The 16,513-nt window shown below is 35.9% G+C and overlaps 1 protein-coding gene across 3 annotated transcripts in view; it reads left to right on the top strand.

The window, feature by feature from the left end:
- Window positions 1-365: 365 nt before the first annotated feature.
- The window catches only part of LOC145693230 (P2R1A-PPP2R2A-interacting phosphatase regulator 1), a 59,759-nt gene continuing 43,611 nt past the window's right edge, over window positions 366-16,513 (top strand). The window contains exons 1-2 of one of the 3 annotated variants that reach the window (XM_081769030.1): window positions 366-1,102; window positions 9,889-9,934. In XM_081769030.1, coding sequence (XP_081625156.1) covers window positions 987-1,102; window positions 9,889-9,934 — 162 coding nt within the window. In that variant the 5' untranslated portion in view covers window positions 366-986. Of the gene's footprint in view, window positions 1,103-9,852; window positions 9,935-16,513 lie in introns of all 3 variants that reach the window. The other 2 variants (XM_081769029.1, XM_081769031.1) reach the window with 2 other exon arrangements.

The following is a 16,513-nucleotide window of genomic DNA, read 5'->3' as shown; positions in this document are numbered from 1 at the left end:
CTTCTGTTAAATTCGTATTTACATTTTATTATACATATATGAATAAAACAAAATTCTAATTTACTTTCAGTGAGTATTCCCGGAATAAAATACGTATTTTACTGAAAAAAAGTTGAAGATGTTTCAGTACGGGTTTACCTTGAAATACCTATGATCACTCATGTAGTACTCTAACTCTTGCCTCTCATTTATATATTATTTGAAAAATACAAATAATAGGTTAATCTCTTTTCTAATATTTTATTTTATATTTTCTGCGTAATATTAGAATACAGACATTATTTGAACAATGATATATATAATGTGATGAAGCTCTTCTGGGATTACATTAATGATATAGGAATTTCTTTATGTGAGTGAAATACTACATCTCGTCGCTGAGCGTGATTGAAAAGTATACGTAGTGGGTGAAGCGGTGAAGGACTTCTGAATAAATGTTAAATACTGCTTGTTATTGATAGGTTTGGAATATGGAATCATAAAAATAAGTTGAATGATCATTAAATATCTTATTTAAAAACATGTTAGAGTATATATAAAGTTATCAAGGAAATTTCTATTGAGATCGGTGTGATTAACATAAAGAAAGCTGAAGTGCAAGCATTCTACTGTTGAAATGGCTACTTACTAGTAGTGTATCAAAAAAACATAAGTTTCTAAGCTTGTATGAAGATCTTAAAGTTGGTAAAAATTATATGCAGATAATAGCCCACAATAAAAGAATCAATTGCATGATGCAATTTGTGATAAACTGCGGATATTGTACAAGGATTTTAAGAGTTGTAACTACACTATATCGTTAGACAATTGCAAAAAATACCAGCCCTAAATGCATAATTTAAAATAGTTGTGTTAAAGCAGTTAATGCTTTGCGGGTATTCCGAAGAGTGATGAATGTAACAAATGTTTAGGTATGAGAAAATTCCGTGGAAAAAGGGGTTGACAAGAACATACAACTAATACCAGTTGAACGCAAATGCGAAACAATGGATGTTGATTCACCAACTTCAAATTCAGGTGGAAATTTGAAGAGGTCCAGCAGTGCACCAATGATAAATGAACTAAATGCGACAATGACAACTGCTTCTACAACCCCAACAAGGTAAGTTATTTACATATATGTCTCTAAATTTTGTCCTCGTAAGTATAAACTACTAACTTCAAGACCAAGATGCGGCTGATGTTGCACATACAAGATCTCCAGTGTTACTTACGTAACAAAATATAGCTGAGCGAGTGAAAGGGGTTTGAGGGGCCGTTTTTGTACCTTTGGCAAATTTTAGACAGACAAGGTACTCGATTCTGGAGCCATGAACCTTGTTGGGGGAGATACTAAATGCCATCTCCAAGATGCCATTCTATTTTTTTTTTTTTTTTTTTTTAAAATCTGCTTATGTAGTTAGTTTTGGATCTGCTTATGTAGTTAGCATAGGTTTGACTGAAGGTAGTTCAATGGCTAGTGGCTGAAGCTCACAATTGTTGTTAGAATTAAATATGTAGAATATTAATGTTATTGTCATTAAAGTGAACTTGAAGTTCCCTGTTGATATCCTTACGCAAAAACGAATAATGGCACTACGTTCAGTAATGAAACCAAACAGTCATGTTAGAAAATGATGAAACAATCTAGTCTTCATTTATGCGCATTCCCATCTTTGGTAACGTGGGATCTATCCTCCATTGACGCACTATCATGCGTGCTCTTCGCCCTCCCCTGAGGTTGATTATGTGCAGTAATAACTTGTAGTGACCGCTTGTTCGAGCTTGATGGGTGCTTTTGCACAATGCATTGAGCATGCATTTTCTATAAATATACAGTACTTCTAGGAAAGGTTCTAGATTACTGATCCCCCATGTAGGCTAGTAGCTGGGTTGGTTTCTTTCTGTACTAACGTTTATGCATTTAATTTACACAGTAGTTCCGAGCAAGCGTTAGCGAGGGAAGGCGGGTTAGAACCCCGCAAGGCACGTTGTTTTCTGTCTCTATTATAGCTCGATGGGAAGGGGGACCAGTAATCTAGAACCCTGCCGTACTTCTAATCCGATCTTGATTTTTTATGCACATGAAGGCAGACTGGAGCAAGTAATGTAAAGTTATCCTTTAGTTTGTAATTAATAGTTTACATTACCTAGAGTATTCTTGTGTTGTAGGAAAGAAAATCTAGATCAAAATGTGCTCACCACTATATCTTGTCTACGATTTGAGGTAAATGATTTCCATCTTCTCTCTAATCTTGTCATCAAGCCATATGACATTTGTTCAATTGTCATTTGCGACTGACTTAAAGACTTAGAACGTTGGTTGAATTGCCATTTAAAAGCTTACGAAAAGCGTTCAAATGCTATGTAACAATATAGAATTTTTAAAATTTTGTTTTGAGTAAACTTTACACCCCCTTGAGAAATTCTGCCGCGCGTGTGCAGAATAGTTGCCATGTAACGCTGTAATAAAAATATGATGGTATCATCTTGATTTTTTTTATTTTGGAATTGCTGCAGAAAATTTTTGACTTACGGAAGCTCATCGCAAAAAGACAAAAAAAGTTCTGCCATCGGGCTTTACACGCTCTAAGGTGCGAATTGATAAGTAGGACCAGTAGAGTAGGGTCATGTTGGTTTAGAACCATTTTGTTAAAAATTAATCGAGTGGAATTTCTCGTGTCTGCATAGGGATACAACTGAAGGGATATTGTAAAGTTTACTTTTTTTTTCCCTTTCGAAATGCCAGATTTTTTTATTTTCTCAAAAAGCCATGTTTTGAAAATTTTCAAAAAAATATTAAAGAATATTCGGACTGGTATTAATATATTCCCTTTTTTTTGGGGGGGGGATCAGCATAAGATCATTTGTTTTCACTTCCAAACATGGAGTTGAATATCGCGTGAATTGATTTTTTTTTGTGTAGAGGAAGTAATAAAAATACTGCTTACAACTTTCAAACACTTCTTCAGCTATCACTACATTTTTTGGAATCACGAGATTCGTCTTTCATAGTACATCCATTACATGAATCCAGAGGTAATTTAGCTTCTCAGAGTATGTAAGAGGTAGAGATGGACCAGCTGAATAGAGAAACGTCATTTTCACTTCATCTTTTTCCACATCATACGCCAGTAATCATCTGTTGTTCGATTGCGGTTATATCCACTTACGTCAGTCACTACCAGCTTATTGAATTTGGTGATGGTCTGTTCTAATGCACTTTGGTAACATTAAAATACCTTGCGAAAAACATATAAGAGTATCTGATGAATCTGCAGGAATTGTGGTTTGTTGAAGCGATCTTGTAGGAGTGTTGCTGACTGGGTGAATTCTTCTTGACCAACAAGTGTCAAATGCACTCCAATAACGTTTGCCGCTGCCTAGTCAAGAAGCTGCTAGGGTGAAGAATTGTATCATCATATGGATCTGCAGTCTTCCTCGGGCTGCCAAACTCTTGACTGTGATACCACAGGGTGTCTGCTGATACTGGAAATACTTGAATGATACTGGAGTTTAATTTTGATACTGGAATTTTGATCCATATACTGGAAAATTTATGAAACTGGTAACTTTTCAGCAATACTTTTTTGTAATTGTTTTAATAATATCAGAAACAGTTTTGTATCCATTGAGATTGTATTTTTTTTTTTCCAAAGCAAGAGTTGTATACATTTTGTAATTAGACATTTAAAGCAATTGGTGGAGTGGAGAGCTGTGAGGGGAGTTGGGAGGTCCTTTAAAAAATCAAGGTTAACTAAATTTATTAAAAATAAAATATTCTCTTGATGGTAAAACAGTTACAAACCTGAAATCATCAAGAGTGTAATTATTCCTAAGGAACTTCAAAAAATTCATTGTATTGGGTACAGGAATTTTGCTAATAGTTATACTGAATATACTGGAATTTTAAAAATGAAACTCAGTAGCCACCCTGTGCCAATCCCCATTGCAAGGCCCCTTTTCTTGACTTGGGCTGATAGTTAGTATCACTCACAATCTAAGCAGTAGGAGTAGGGTGGTGGTAGTAGTAGTAGGAGGAGGAGAAACGGGTTAGGAGTCCCTCAGGGGTTGGTTGGGTTCTTTTCTCGACATAAAATAGGCAAATTGAAGAGTTGGGTTAGATAATGCCATCCCTTGACTTCTTGCAGCTTATGATAAAATCGGCTTTATGTAAGCATAAGTTTAAGAAGTTTTTGTTCTTGCACTGAGCATTAGATCCATCAGAATAGTAGTGTATATCTTTTTTCAGTCTAAGTTTGTTTCTTAATAAGTTTCTGTTGGAAGCAGTACACAGCGTTGAAAGAAAAACTACTTGCTCTGTTTTTGTTTTCCCTTTATAGTATACTACAGTGACGAAATCAGCTTTAATCTTCTTAAGGCGGATGGGGACGGAGGGACAGAGATAATATAATGTCATAGTATTTGACAGTAAGAAGCATGGGGTTTTTTCACCCTCTCTGACGTCGTCACTGACTAGTCTTGCTCACTAGTTCAATAATAACTTTGCGCCTCATCCGGTGGCACAAAATTACCACCATCCATTTTACAACAATATCCTGAATTAAAGCAATTTTCAACTCCACTTTTTTAACAGATGATCCTAAAATAAAACTTCGAGGATACCTTCAAAACAGTTCGAATACTTTATTTATGATTTTTTTTTTTTTTTTTTTTTTAAATATTACGTGTGAGAAAATCGAATTAAAATTGTCTGATTTTTCGAGAGAAAGAAACTAGGCCTATTTATGAAGAATGCTATAGTTAGCCTAAAGCCATCTTGAAGCTCTTTCCATAAGTTTTGAAATGGCACAACCAACATTCTAGGTCCGGTAGGTCATCCCCAAGTACCATTCGAACAAATATCAGTCAGGCAATTTTTATAAATTTTGAAAACTTTGGAGTCTGTAATTTTGAAAATATTTTACACTTGAAATATATCAGGGTTCGTTATTTTCCAGTGATACCAAGAACTGTATCAAATTCCATCAAAATTTGGCAAGGTAAGGTAGAATTGTTTCGAAAATTGTGTTGATTTGACATGGAATGGCTACACCGTTCATTGACTCCCTAGAAAAATAATGTAAAGTAATATAGAACAATTGTCGTCCTGGTTGTATTCTATATAATTAATAATAGATGCAGTCGGGTACGTATATATAAGAATTGACTCACCTTGTAAAGTAAATTCGAGAAATTCCTCTTGGATTATACAGGGTGTTTGGAAAGTCTGGGACCATATGCCAAACTTCGTTATAAGTAAAAAATGAAAAAAGAGAAAAGTTTTTGAAAATAGGTGGTGTCTAATCTAGAATGGTGTAATTTCTCCAAGCGCACCAACCGTTTGGTCTTCATACTTGTAATGCGTAAATTAGAAAGGAACATTGCCAGTTCGAAAGGCTGTACCCTTGGGTCCTCACCATAACAACAATACAGCAATATTGGGAAACGGATTCGAGTTGTTTAAGGCAGGGTTGGCTGGTTTAAACCAAAAAAGATTAAAAAATGCTTTAAATCGTGTGAACTTAATGGTACGTTTCCACATATCAAACCATCCGCATTACATTTATCTACTTTTCACCTTTTAATCAAGGGGTCCCGTGTTCAGTTCTCGGTCGAACCACAACCCATCTTTCAAGTGTAAACCAAGTAGCGATTCGAGGTGTGCCTTTAAGCGAAAGTCTTCTCCGTGATAACCTTGGTATTTCGTATAACGTGGAATCCGAACCACATGAGCTCTCGCCGGGAATCGAACCCGGACTTCCCACGCCAAAGATGCGTACGCTAACCGCTTAGCCACGGAGCTCACCCACCCATTTTTGTTCATTGGTTTCGATTGCAGGTCTATTGAAACGTGAAACATGGTTGTACCAATTTATTAATAATGGGATTCATTCATACTGCTAAGGTTCAATACATGGTCAGTCTCTATCTGTAAATCTGATTCCGAAGAGGTAAGTCGAGGACACGAAAAAGGAATTCTTTCAAATATTTCCTTTAGTCTTTGCTGAATAAGCGGATTTGTAAGGAATATTTTGTGTGTCAGCAGTGTGCTTATCAGCTTCTGTGATGAGCATTAATAACGAACTTACTATTGTCTCATTATATTAAGATCTAAATAAATAAGTTTACTTTCCTTTTCACTTTCTACCGTAAATCTCATATTCGTAGTAATTTGAGATTTGCGTTAGAAGATAAGAAAGGCAAAGTTATTTATTTAGATTCTAGAGAGAGAGCAGTATGTTCGTTACTAGTGTCTTACAGCGTGCGCAGTATATTAATTGTAACTCCGCTGATATAGCAAAAATTGAAGCATTGTTAGTGAATTTAATTTTACGTGCCATTCGACTTGCCTCTTTGGAATCAGATTTACGGATAGAAGTTGACCATTTATTGAGACGTAGCAGTATAAATGGATTCCATATTAATCAATTATATAACCACGTTAGAAGGAATTCACGTTTCAATAGACCTAAAACCGATAGCAATGACCGATGGGACTATGTATTTTACTCAGATTGACAAGAGCAGACTGAATATTTTTACACAACACGGTTCCGTACTGTGAAATCCCTCAAAACTTTAGAAAAGAACAACACCCAATTTTAAAAGCTATTACAGAAATTCCAATGAAAAATCGGTTGTGTGTGAAATAAAATGCCACTAGAGTTACGTAAGCAAAACTAAAAGAAACCTCTGAAATGTATGTTAGAGATCCTAAAGCAGAAAGTTCGGTTTTAGGTATGTTGAAACATTTAAAAGAAGCTCAACACACGATAGATTTGAAAAAATCTTTGGGGCTAAAAATGAAGTAGAAAGACTCGTATTTGAGATTTCTTATTGTATTTTTTTAAAAGAAAAGTTAAGTATAGAGATGAGTAAGCGATGAATGGGAAGCAGTAATTCAAATTTGTACAATATTGGCATAATAAAAGAAAATCCAATATGAGTTGTCAATCTTCATCAAAGAACAAGTGAATGCGCAAATTAATCAATCGTAACACAACCTGCGTGTTCATTATTTATCATGCGATCTATGGTTTTCACAAAGTGTCTCCAGCACTGCTTTAGCCTTGTAAGTCCGTTCCTTTTTTTTTTTACTTTTCCGTCTTCTCCTGTTTTATCCTTCGTGAGCAAAACTCCAGCGGAGAGTCGAAAGCTTGAAAGTGCAAATGGTATTCAGAAATTGCATAAACCTGTAAGTAGAATGATCTAGGGTTACTTGATTTAATGGGATGTAAATTCAGTAAAAAGACTTAAGCCAAATCATTTAATTGTAAAAGTTTCAGCAAATGTTATCTCCTTTATCCGTGGAACTACATTCTGTTGATTACTTTTTCTCAATAGCAATACTTTTTTTTTTTTTTTTTTTTTATTACTTTCTTGCTTCTACTTAAATATTCTTCATAAGCAGTAACTGATATCTTATGTAGCTGATCAATAATGATAGAAACATTGTATTTCAGTGTCACATATTTCACCTGTGTTTTATTCCACTCCACTAAGAACGTAATTGATCAAAGAAAATGTTAACCTATACTAATGAATCCGTTCAGTAAACCTCAAATATCAAAATTCGAGCTCTACTTTCTCATTAATTACTATATTTTTTAAACTAAGAACGTTATGAGACTTAGAGAAAAACTGTGTAAGTCTAAATTTCAATAGATTTAATTTACCTTTGTACCGCGACGAATATATATATATATATATATATTTAAATCTTGGGTTATTTCGATCACGCAGTTGTCGGTGTAGTCATTATTAATGCTAATGTCCCTAAAATAAAAGTGGAACACACAATTTTCTAAACAAACAGTATTTACCTATCATTTGTTGACTCTAGAACTTTCTCCACTCTACAAATCACCCTAGTTTAGTGTATGGCTTTCTTTTATATTGATAAACAGCAAGAGACGTGGTTGTTCCTTGTAACATAATTTCGGATATCTACAGATGAAATCTTAGTGAAAGTAATTTCCTGAAATTGAAACCAACCTGAGATTTTCAGTGAAGTTTTTTATAATACGTGAAAGACACATTTGTATTTTAAGTAGCGAAATTAGTAACAAATTATAATAATTACACATTGGTTTTTCTACAGGAACTTTCAAAATATAGGTTTAATTTCTTTCTTTCTTTTTTTTTTTTTTTTCGTTTTATCACGGATATCAGTTACGAGGTATGCCCTCCTTTCTTTAAAAACAAAATTATGATGCCTTTCATATTCATGTATTGGATGATCTTTCAGGAACTCAGTTAATATACTTGCTGAGAATTCCTTTGCTTTCAGCCTTAAAAGTTGTTTCGGTGTAAAAGTGATAGAGTAAATGTAACTTGGAACTTATTGTTTTCTTTTAGTTTAACGTCTTACGATTACGTCGTTTACGGTATAAAGATGGATGGTTAATGAAAGTGAATGATTGTGAGATTAAATCTTTTTGTACTTTTCCACCGAGAATCGAACGTGGGACTACATGCACTTAAAGGCGCACCCACTAAATTAGCAGGGATGGCAAATGTAACTTGGAGGAATTGAATTTGTTGTAATAGGCAAGGACTCAGAAAACCATAAAAAATCAATAAATCCCACATACCTTTGCGTATTTGTATTTTTACAATTCTTATAATTTCAAAAACTTATACGATGCTGGTTTTGAAATCATAAGAATTCTAAAAATAAAAATAATACATAATTGCCTATAACACAAAATATAAAAATTTCTACTTATTCAGAATCTTATTTTACTCAAAACTTACATCAGCATTAATAAAGCCAAATTTTTTAGTAATTCATTGCTGTTTTAACGGAGTGAAGGATTTTGGAAAAGAATGAGTTTGTTTTTAACCAGTATCTATCTTTTTTTCTGGAAATAAAGAGCGTCCGTGGAATAGTGTAGTTTATACGGAAAATTAGGTTTTATTGTTGCTATATATGAAGAGATTACTGCCACTTGTAGATATTCGAAGAAAACTAATAAGTGAATACCATGAGTACTCTTTTTATAGTAGTTATGTGTGGTACCTCATAAAGTTTGCTCTGTAAGAATTTAAAAAAAAAAAAATCCTTACCCCTAAAATATTTCTTGCCATTTGATTTATTTTTATTTATTTATTTTTGTATACATAGTATCTGCTTCCGATGCGACGCCATCATTGTGGTACGTATTAGACTTTGAAGACCGATGCTTTCGTGAATTATAATACCATCTTTATAGAGCATCAGACTAGCCAAAGGCGTCATTGTCAAAATGCTGGTTGTCTATATTCATGTTCATTGGTCTTGTATATGAGTAATGGTTCAATTAATTTAGTAATGAACTGTTTAATGTTTTGTTACATTGATGATGAGGGTTAAAACTTAGAAATAAGAAAGAATAATTGTTTTTTGATGTGTATTTTCAAGTAATAACTGATGTCGGACAATATTCTCTATTCAAAAAGTACGTTACAATGTAAGACATGTATGGTTCATTAATCCATAAAATGATATACTTACAAACATTATGAAGTGTAGGTATATGCGAAGTGTGTAGTCTGTATGTTCAGAGTATATTGTACTGAAATCAACATACGTCTTCTGAGATTCAATACTGCGTGTCTCCAATTTTGGCGAATTTAAGTTTTTGGTATTATTAGAATCAGTATAGGATGGCGCACAATCTGGTTAAGTAGTACACCTATATCACGACAAATGGCTCTGTTATTAACTCAAAGTTATACCGCATATATTGAGGCTGAAGCTAGTTTTTAACTTTTTTTTTTTTCTCCTGTAAAATTGATGAAATGTTACGTACGCGGTATTTAATCACAGACGACGAATGTTTTGAAACTAGATAATGCGTACTTACTGGTCATAATATTCTGTTTTAGGGACACCTCATCATTTAATGTTCTCTCCAATTCAAGGTTAAGGAGGTTCAGTGCTAGCTTCAGTCCACTCCATGGTCTTGGGGTAAGTTTTTAGATTGTTAACAACAAAGAAACTTTTAATTGTTAAGTACGTTCCAAATACACAATCTAATAAGAGTTGATATCTTAATTTGTAGAAGGTGAGTGAAAATGCGTCGAAATTCTGCAAAACAATCTTTCACAGCTGAACAACAATGGCTGGCTACACGTTACAAAATATTTTGGATAAGGTACCAATTTTGCATGTAACTGTTAGCTGGCAGTAGAAACAGTTCCATCATGGTACATATACGTATAATTAACGCCTTACTGTGATCCACTTTCTATATATATAGTTAATAATCTTTGTATGAGAGGGCAGTAGAAACAGTTCCATCATGGTACATATACATATAATGAACGCCTTACTGTGATCCACTTTCCTATATATATAGTTAATAATCTTTGTATGAGAGCTGATCGAAAAAGAAAATGGCCACAAAGCCTATTATGGCTTGTGTGAAACAGTTGGAAGATTAACATATTTGATGATAGAGAAGACTCAACACTAATCCTCGATATAATCATCTTTTTAGTTCTAGCACATGTCATGACGGTAAATAAGGTTTTCCGTACCGGTTGCACAGAAATCCACGTCAAGTTCTTTTACCACCGTGAGTCAGTGTTTTGATATTATCACATGTCAGATAATGGTGACCAACCATATTCTGTTTTATAGCAGGAAAAAAGTGAAAGTCAGTGGGGCTAGATCAGGACTGTAGACATTCTCTAGTTCAGGGCTCTACTCGTTCCCAGCGTCAACGCTGAATACACTTAACAGTTTTTTTGTGCTGAATAAGATGTCGCATTATCATCCAGAAGAATCACATCACTGCGGAGGAAACCAGGACGTTCTCGGCTAGTTTCATCCCGCAATCTCAGAAGTGTCTTGCAATACCTTTCAGCATCCACGGTTTCTCCCTGTTGAAATAATCAATCAGTACTACATCTGATACGTCCCAGAGTACAATGAACAAAACTATCCTGAACCATGTAACCACTTTAAATTTCTTTTATGGTGGAAAAGATATATGCTTCCATTGCATGGATGCCTCCTTCCTTGATGGAGTGAACAAATGTAATATTGTTTCAATACCAGTCATTACCCGGTAAAGAAAATTCTTCCTGTCCGCTGCGTAACACTTCAGGATATTCAGCGACGTCGCCATTCTGGTTGTCTGATGATTTTCGGATGGTGCTCATGGCACCCGTTTGGCGGACACTTGCCTACATTTAAGCACATTAACTAAAATATTCTACACAATATCATATTGCAGTCCCAGCTCAACTGATATTAAGTGTAATGTCGTTCTTCTGTTGACATGAATACACTCATCCACGCAAGCATGGTTTACGTCAATGGTTAAGATAGTCGGTTTGCCGCTGTGTCTAAGGTTGTCATCTACAATATTTGTCCGTCCGTCTTTGAAGGCACGACACCATTTCGCTGTATGTTCCCTTGAAATTGAGTCCTGCTGATACACATCTACAATCTGCCTATGAATGTCAGCAAGTGTAACGGTTATGGCCCACAGGAGCCGCACCACTGACCTCACTTCTACTTTTGGCCAATTTTCCAGACGAGTCGCCAGTTTAAATGTTCGCTTCTCGTGTATACATGGTCAGAATCCGAAGTCCTTAAACCTGCAACAAGACAAACTTGTTACTAACCTATAAATAAATTTTCGGTATGTTAAAGTGAATAAAAGAAAAGGTATATGCTTTGTAACCTTTTTACCGACCATCCCTCGCATTTAATCGTAAATTTCCCCTTGTTGAAAATGAGAATTCAACAGTAAAACAGAGCCTACATTCATGTTAGCAGTAATGTGTTAAGCAGATGATTACTATTTATTTTCGTGTTCCCATATGGTTTTGCTTATTATTACATTAAAACCTTTATAATTCGGATTAATTGGAGGGATAAGTTGTCTGGATTCACGAAAGACCGAATTAACTGAAATAATCTAAAAGAACAATAAAAAGGTAGTAAAACTCCGTTTATAGCAACATAACATTTATTATTGTGCACTTAAAAAGCATAGATCTAAATATATATACTACTATACAGTAAAATATAAATCTATATTCTGTTGGTAGAGTTTGAAATGTTGTATCCATAACAATTGGAAAATACAGTATAATATTGTTAGCTGTCATGAAGTTACGTGACGAACGCAATTGTTGACTTCTAACCACATTTAAAATCTTGCTTTTCTTGCTTGTTTGGATTAAACAAAGGCCTACTTATCGAGATCCGGATTAATGAACTTTTACTGTGTTGTAATTTTAAGGTGAAATGAACAGTCAGTTTAGAAACAGAAACTAAGCCAGAATGTGAATTTTAAGATTTCTGCATTTGCTCTTAAACAAAAAATTAAGAAATCCTCAATTGATTAAAATTCGTACATCGTGGTACTTCATTGCAACCTAGTGCAAATTTACCAGCATATGTAAATGAATTGTAGCATATTGACTGCTTTCGATGTTTGAATTGCGAAGATAGATGAAAAGGTGGAAATGCAAACGATCCTAAAATTGCAGAATTCTTCATCTGAAATATGGCAAATGGGTTGTTGTTTGAACTCGAATCGGTGCAGCTTCTAACGTACGAAGTCCTTACAAAGCCTGTATGAGGGTAAATACAAATTAACTGTTGAAAATATATACGAGGAAAAATGTGAAAGTAAAAAATAAAATCTTTTAAGTTTGACGTCCCACGCTTATGCCGCTTATGCTAAAGGGGACGGTTATGATGAGAAATGAGTGAAATGGTAGAATGAAGAAAGTGGGAGGAAACGGGAAAACCCGAGAAAACCCACGAGCACGGAGTTTGTCCACCACAAAGTCCACACGGCGCGAGGTGGGATCGAACCAAGGACCCCAAGCACCGGAGGTGAACGCTCTACCACAGCTACTGCGCCCCCCTAAATCTGGTAGTAAGTTATATATATATATTAGGGTGTCCCTTATTTGGCTAATTTCGTGTTGCGATACGCACACCCCGGAAATGTATTCTATGTGACCGTAAACACGCATTAGTGAAATAGCAACTCTCTACAACAACGTTAACCCGTGCCGACTTGACAACAAAGTCATGAAATGACGCTTCCACATTATAATATAATTTAGAATTTCCAACCGTCATAACGGATAAACTAAAAGAGACAGAGAAACGAAACTTTGCACGAGGTAACTAGAGGCAGGGCGACTTCTACCCGTGTATTGAAGTACATCACTGGATGAACAATGTTACCAACCCAAGAGAAAGTTATATTTTTGTAAATTAAATGACTTAAATTGAATATCATCATGGGAAGCTACAATAAAAATAATACAAAAGAGATGGTAAACGCAGATCAGTGTTGCTTAGTTTTCGAGAAATAAGTTGAAACATGTGCAAACGCCGTTTGCGCATACGGGAAATGAGGTACTAACATTTTGTACACCTTAAATTAAATACTGTTTAAGAGTCAGCTGAACAGTGTTGCCATCAACAGAAGAGAAAAATCCTTGAGTTTTACGTCCCACGTTTATGCTGATTAGGCTAAAGGAGACGGTGCTAATGAGTAATGAATGAAATGGTGGATTGAAGAAAGGGAGGAAACGGGAGAACCCCGAGAAACCCACGCACACGGTGTTTGTCCACCACAAAGTTCACTTCGCAGGGGCTGGGATCGAACCCGGGACCCCAAGCACCAGAGGTGAACGCTCTACCACTGAGCACCGCGGCCCATCAACGGAAGAGAAAAGTTGAGTTTGGAAAAGGTACAATAACTCGGAAAAGGTCACTAGTGCTGTATGGTTTAAAACCTATAATGTAAGACGGTAAAACATGAGGAGTAGTACCGTGGTTATGTGAGATCGATAAGACACGTGCTGAAAGATATTCAGTATTTTGTTAAAGCTGAGACGTAAGGTTTGTAAGAGGTGGCAATGCTGCACAGCGGGTTAGAATCCTAACAATCTGGTTCAAATATGAAAACAGCGTGCAGTTCGCATGGGTTTATGTACTCACGGGTTTTTGAGGTTGCTGATGATGATGACGTCAGGAGTAAACAACTGCCGCTGTGCAGCGTTGCCACCTTTTACAAACCTTACTTCTCAGCTTTAACAAGACACCGAATATCTCTGTCAGTACGTGACTTATCAATCTCGAATAACCACGGTACTACTCCTCATGCTTTACCGCCTTACATTATAGGTTTTAAACCATGCAGCACTAGTGACCTTTTCAAGTTATTGTACCTTTTCCAAACTCAACTTTTCTCTTCTGTTGATGGCAACACTGTTCAGCCGACCCTTCTAGACTTAGAGCCAGCTTAAACAATTCTTGTCAATATTTAATTTAAGGTATAAAAAACGTTAGTACCACACTCTCTGTATGCGCCAACGCTGTTTGCACTTGTTTCACGTTATTATCCGAAAAGTTTGCAACATTGATCTGCGTTGACCATGTCTTTATTTTCATTGTTGTTTCCAATGATGATATCCAATTTAGGTCATTCAATTTGCAAAAACATAACTTTCTCTTGGGTTGGCAACACTGTTCATCCGGTGATGATGTTCAATACACGAGCAGATATCGTCCTTTCTCTAGTTGCTTCGTGCAAAGTTTCGTTTCTCCCTCCCTTTTAGTTTCTCCGTTATCATGGTTGGAAATTCTAAATTATAATGTTGAAACGTCATTTTATGACTTTGTCGTCAAGTCGGCAAGGGTTAATGTTCTCGTAAAGAGCTGCTATTGCACTAATGCGTGTTTACGGTCACATAGAATATATTTGGGGGGTGTGCGTTTGGCAACACGAAATTACCCAAAATAAGGGACACCCTAATATATATATATATATATATATATATATATATATATATATATATATACACACACAAAGTACTTACTGTGATGACTTGTTTCCATTTACTTTAAGACACTTGTCCCATCAGTGTATGAGAACCTTAATCCTGCTGTGTAGAAGTCTATGGGATGGTACTAGAGTCAACTGCGGACCTATCGTTTGCGAAACGCGTATCACGTTTATCGCTAAGGTGAAATTTCAGGGGACCAAATAGGTTAAAATGACTTGGGACTAACAAGGAGGGTGTCCGAAGTGTGAATCTCAGATTTCAAAAATGTTTGTGCAGATCGTTAGAAAGGCTCATGGAATAAAGATCGGTACAACAAATTTCGGCGGAACCCCATATTTGGGTGGGGCAGTGCCCCTTTTCGATTTTCGGCTTTCGTAGTAAAATTCGGCCTTTTGATTTGAAAATTGACTTATTGTTGTCGACAATTGTTATCATTCGTCTTCATTTGCGTAAAGATACTTCAATTGTGAGTCGAGGATCCTTGTGTGGAGGGTCCCCAGTGGCGGATCTAGAAGGTAAAAACTGGGGAGGCCTACCCCAGGCTATGATACTATATCATGAGTTTACTATAAGCTTTCAAGAATATATAAATAATAGCTTCAATTATTTTTGTCACTTAAAAAACTGGGGGCTTCCCCCCGGCCCAGGGCTAGATCCCCCAATTGGGTCCCCCTCAGATTTGTGATACATGTTGCTCCTTCATTTTGAGGAGCACATGTGCGGCACAGGTCTCTACCTAGTTTCTGGGATGTCGAATCACAAGTTGAAAGACAACTGAAGGGCTGAAGTTTGGCAGAATTCGTGCTTACTTTATGTATTGTATGTTTTACAGAAATGAAACTGCTCGAAAAAGTGTTCCGCGCAAAGACTTTTGCAGCACCAACTACATTTCAAAAGTGTTATATCTTCGCATTCATCACATATGATAGTGTCGTTTAAGGAAAATGAGAAACTCACTGGAATAACAAATTCTGGCGGCCTCGCATCTACATATCCGGATTTATACCGACTATATTTGAACACATCATGGTACCTGGCGATGATAGTTGTTTATAAACTAGCGGTTGCAATTTATGTATTTGTTACGTTATGAAGTTGTATATCAATTTGGTGTAAAATTCCGAAATCTCTCATTTTCTGTACAAAATTCTTCCATATTCTAAAGCCCCAAATATCCAGTGGTTATACAGCCCAAGTTACTCCCTGTGGAATCTGTTTACATAGCGTTTGTTCGTCCGGAATGTGTTGCTGCGTCTCTTTCTCGTTAAAAAATGATCATGAATCTACGAGCAAGACACTTTTGTCCCCTATGTTAGGAACTAAAACGTCACGGATCCAAATGCAGCTTACCCATCTTTCCAGATTTTGATGCAGAAGCCTTAACATTTGGGGGTTGGAATAAAGTTTTCTTGACTTGTGCTCCAAATTTTCCTGTCGGTTCTGCGAATACAATCTATAATGGCCCAACAAATTTTCCACTGGCAGACATAAGGGGTATTATTGTATAGCTATGAGATAAGGCATTTTTGTATTGTACAGAAGCTTCTACTTTTTTCCCCACCTTGTATACCTAACATACGATTATAGTGCAGTTCCATTGCAAAAACACTTTGATCGGAATTGTCAGTATTGTCTATATCGAATTCCGGTTACGTATTCCTGACTTCTAGCTGGAAAGATATGGCCGAAGTTTCTATTTGTTCTGAAGTGTCAACGT

Source organism: Thermobia domestica, chromosome 8 (assembly GCF_964235325.1).
Source record: "Thermobia domestica chromosome 8, izTheDome1.hap1.1, whole genome shotgun sequence".
NCBI lineage: Eukaryota > Metazoa > Arthropoda > Insecta > Zygentoma > Lepismatidae > Thermobia > Thermobia domestica.
The sequence above is the reverse complement of the archived record's forward strand: the minus strand, read 5'-3'. Positions and strand labels throughout refer to the sequence as shown.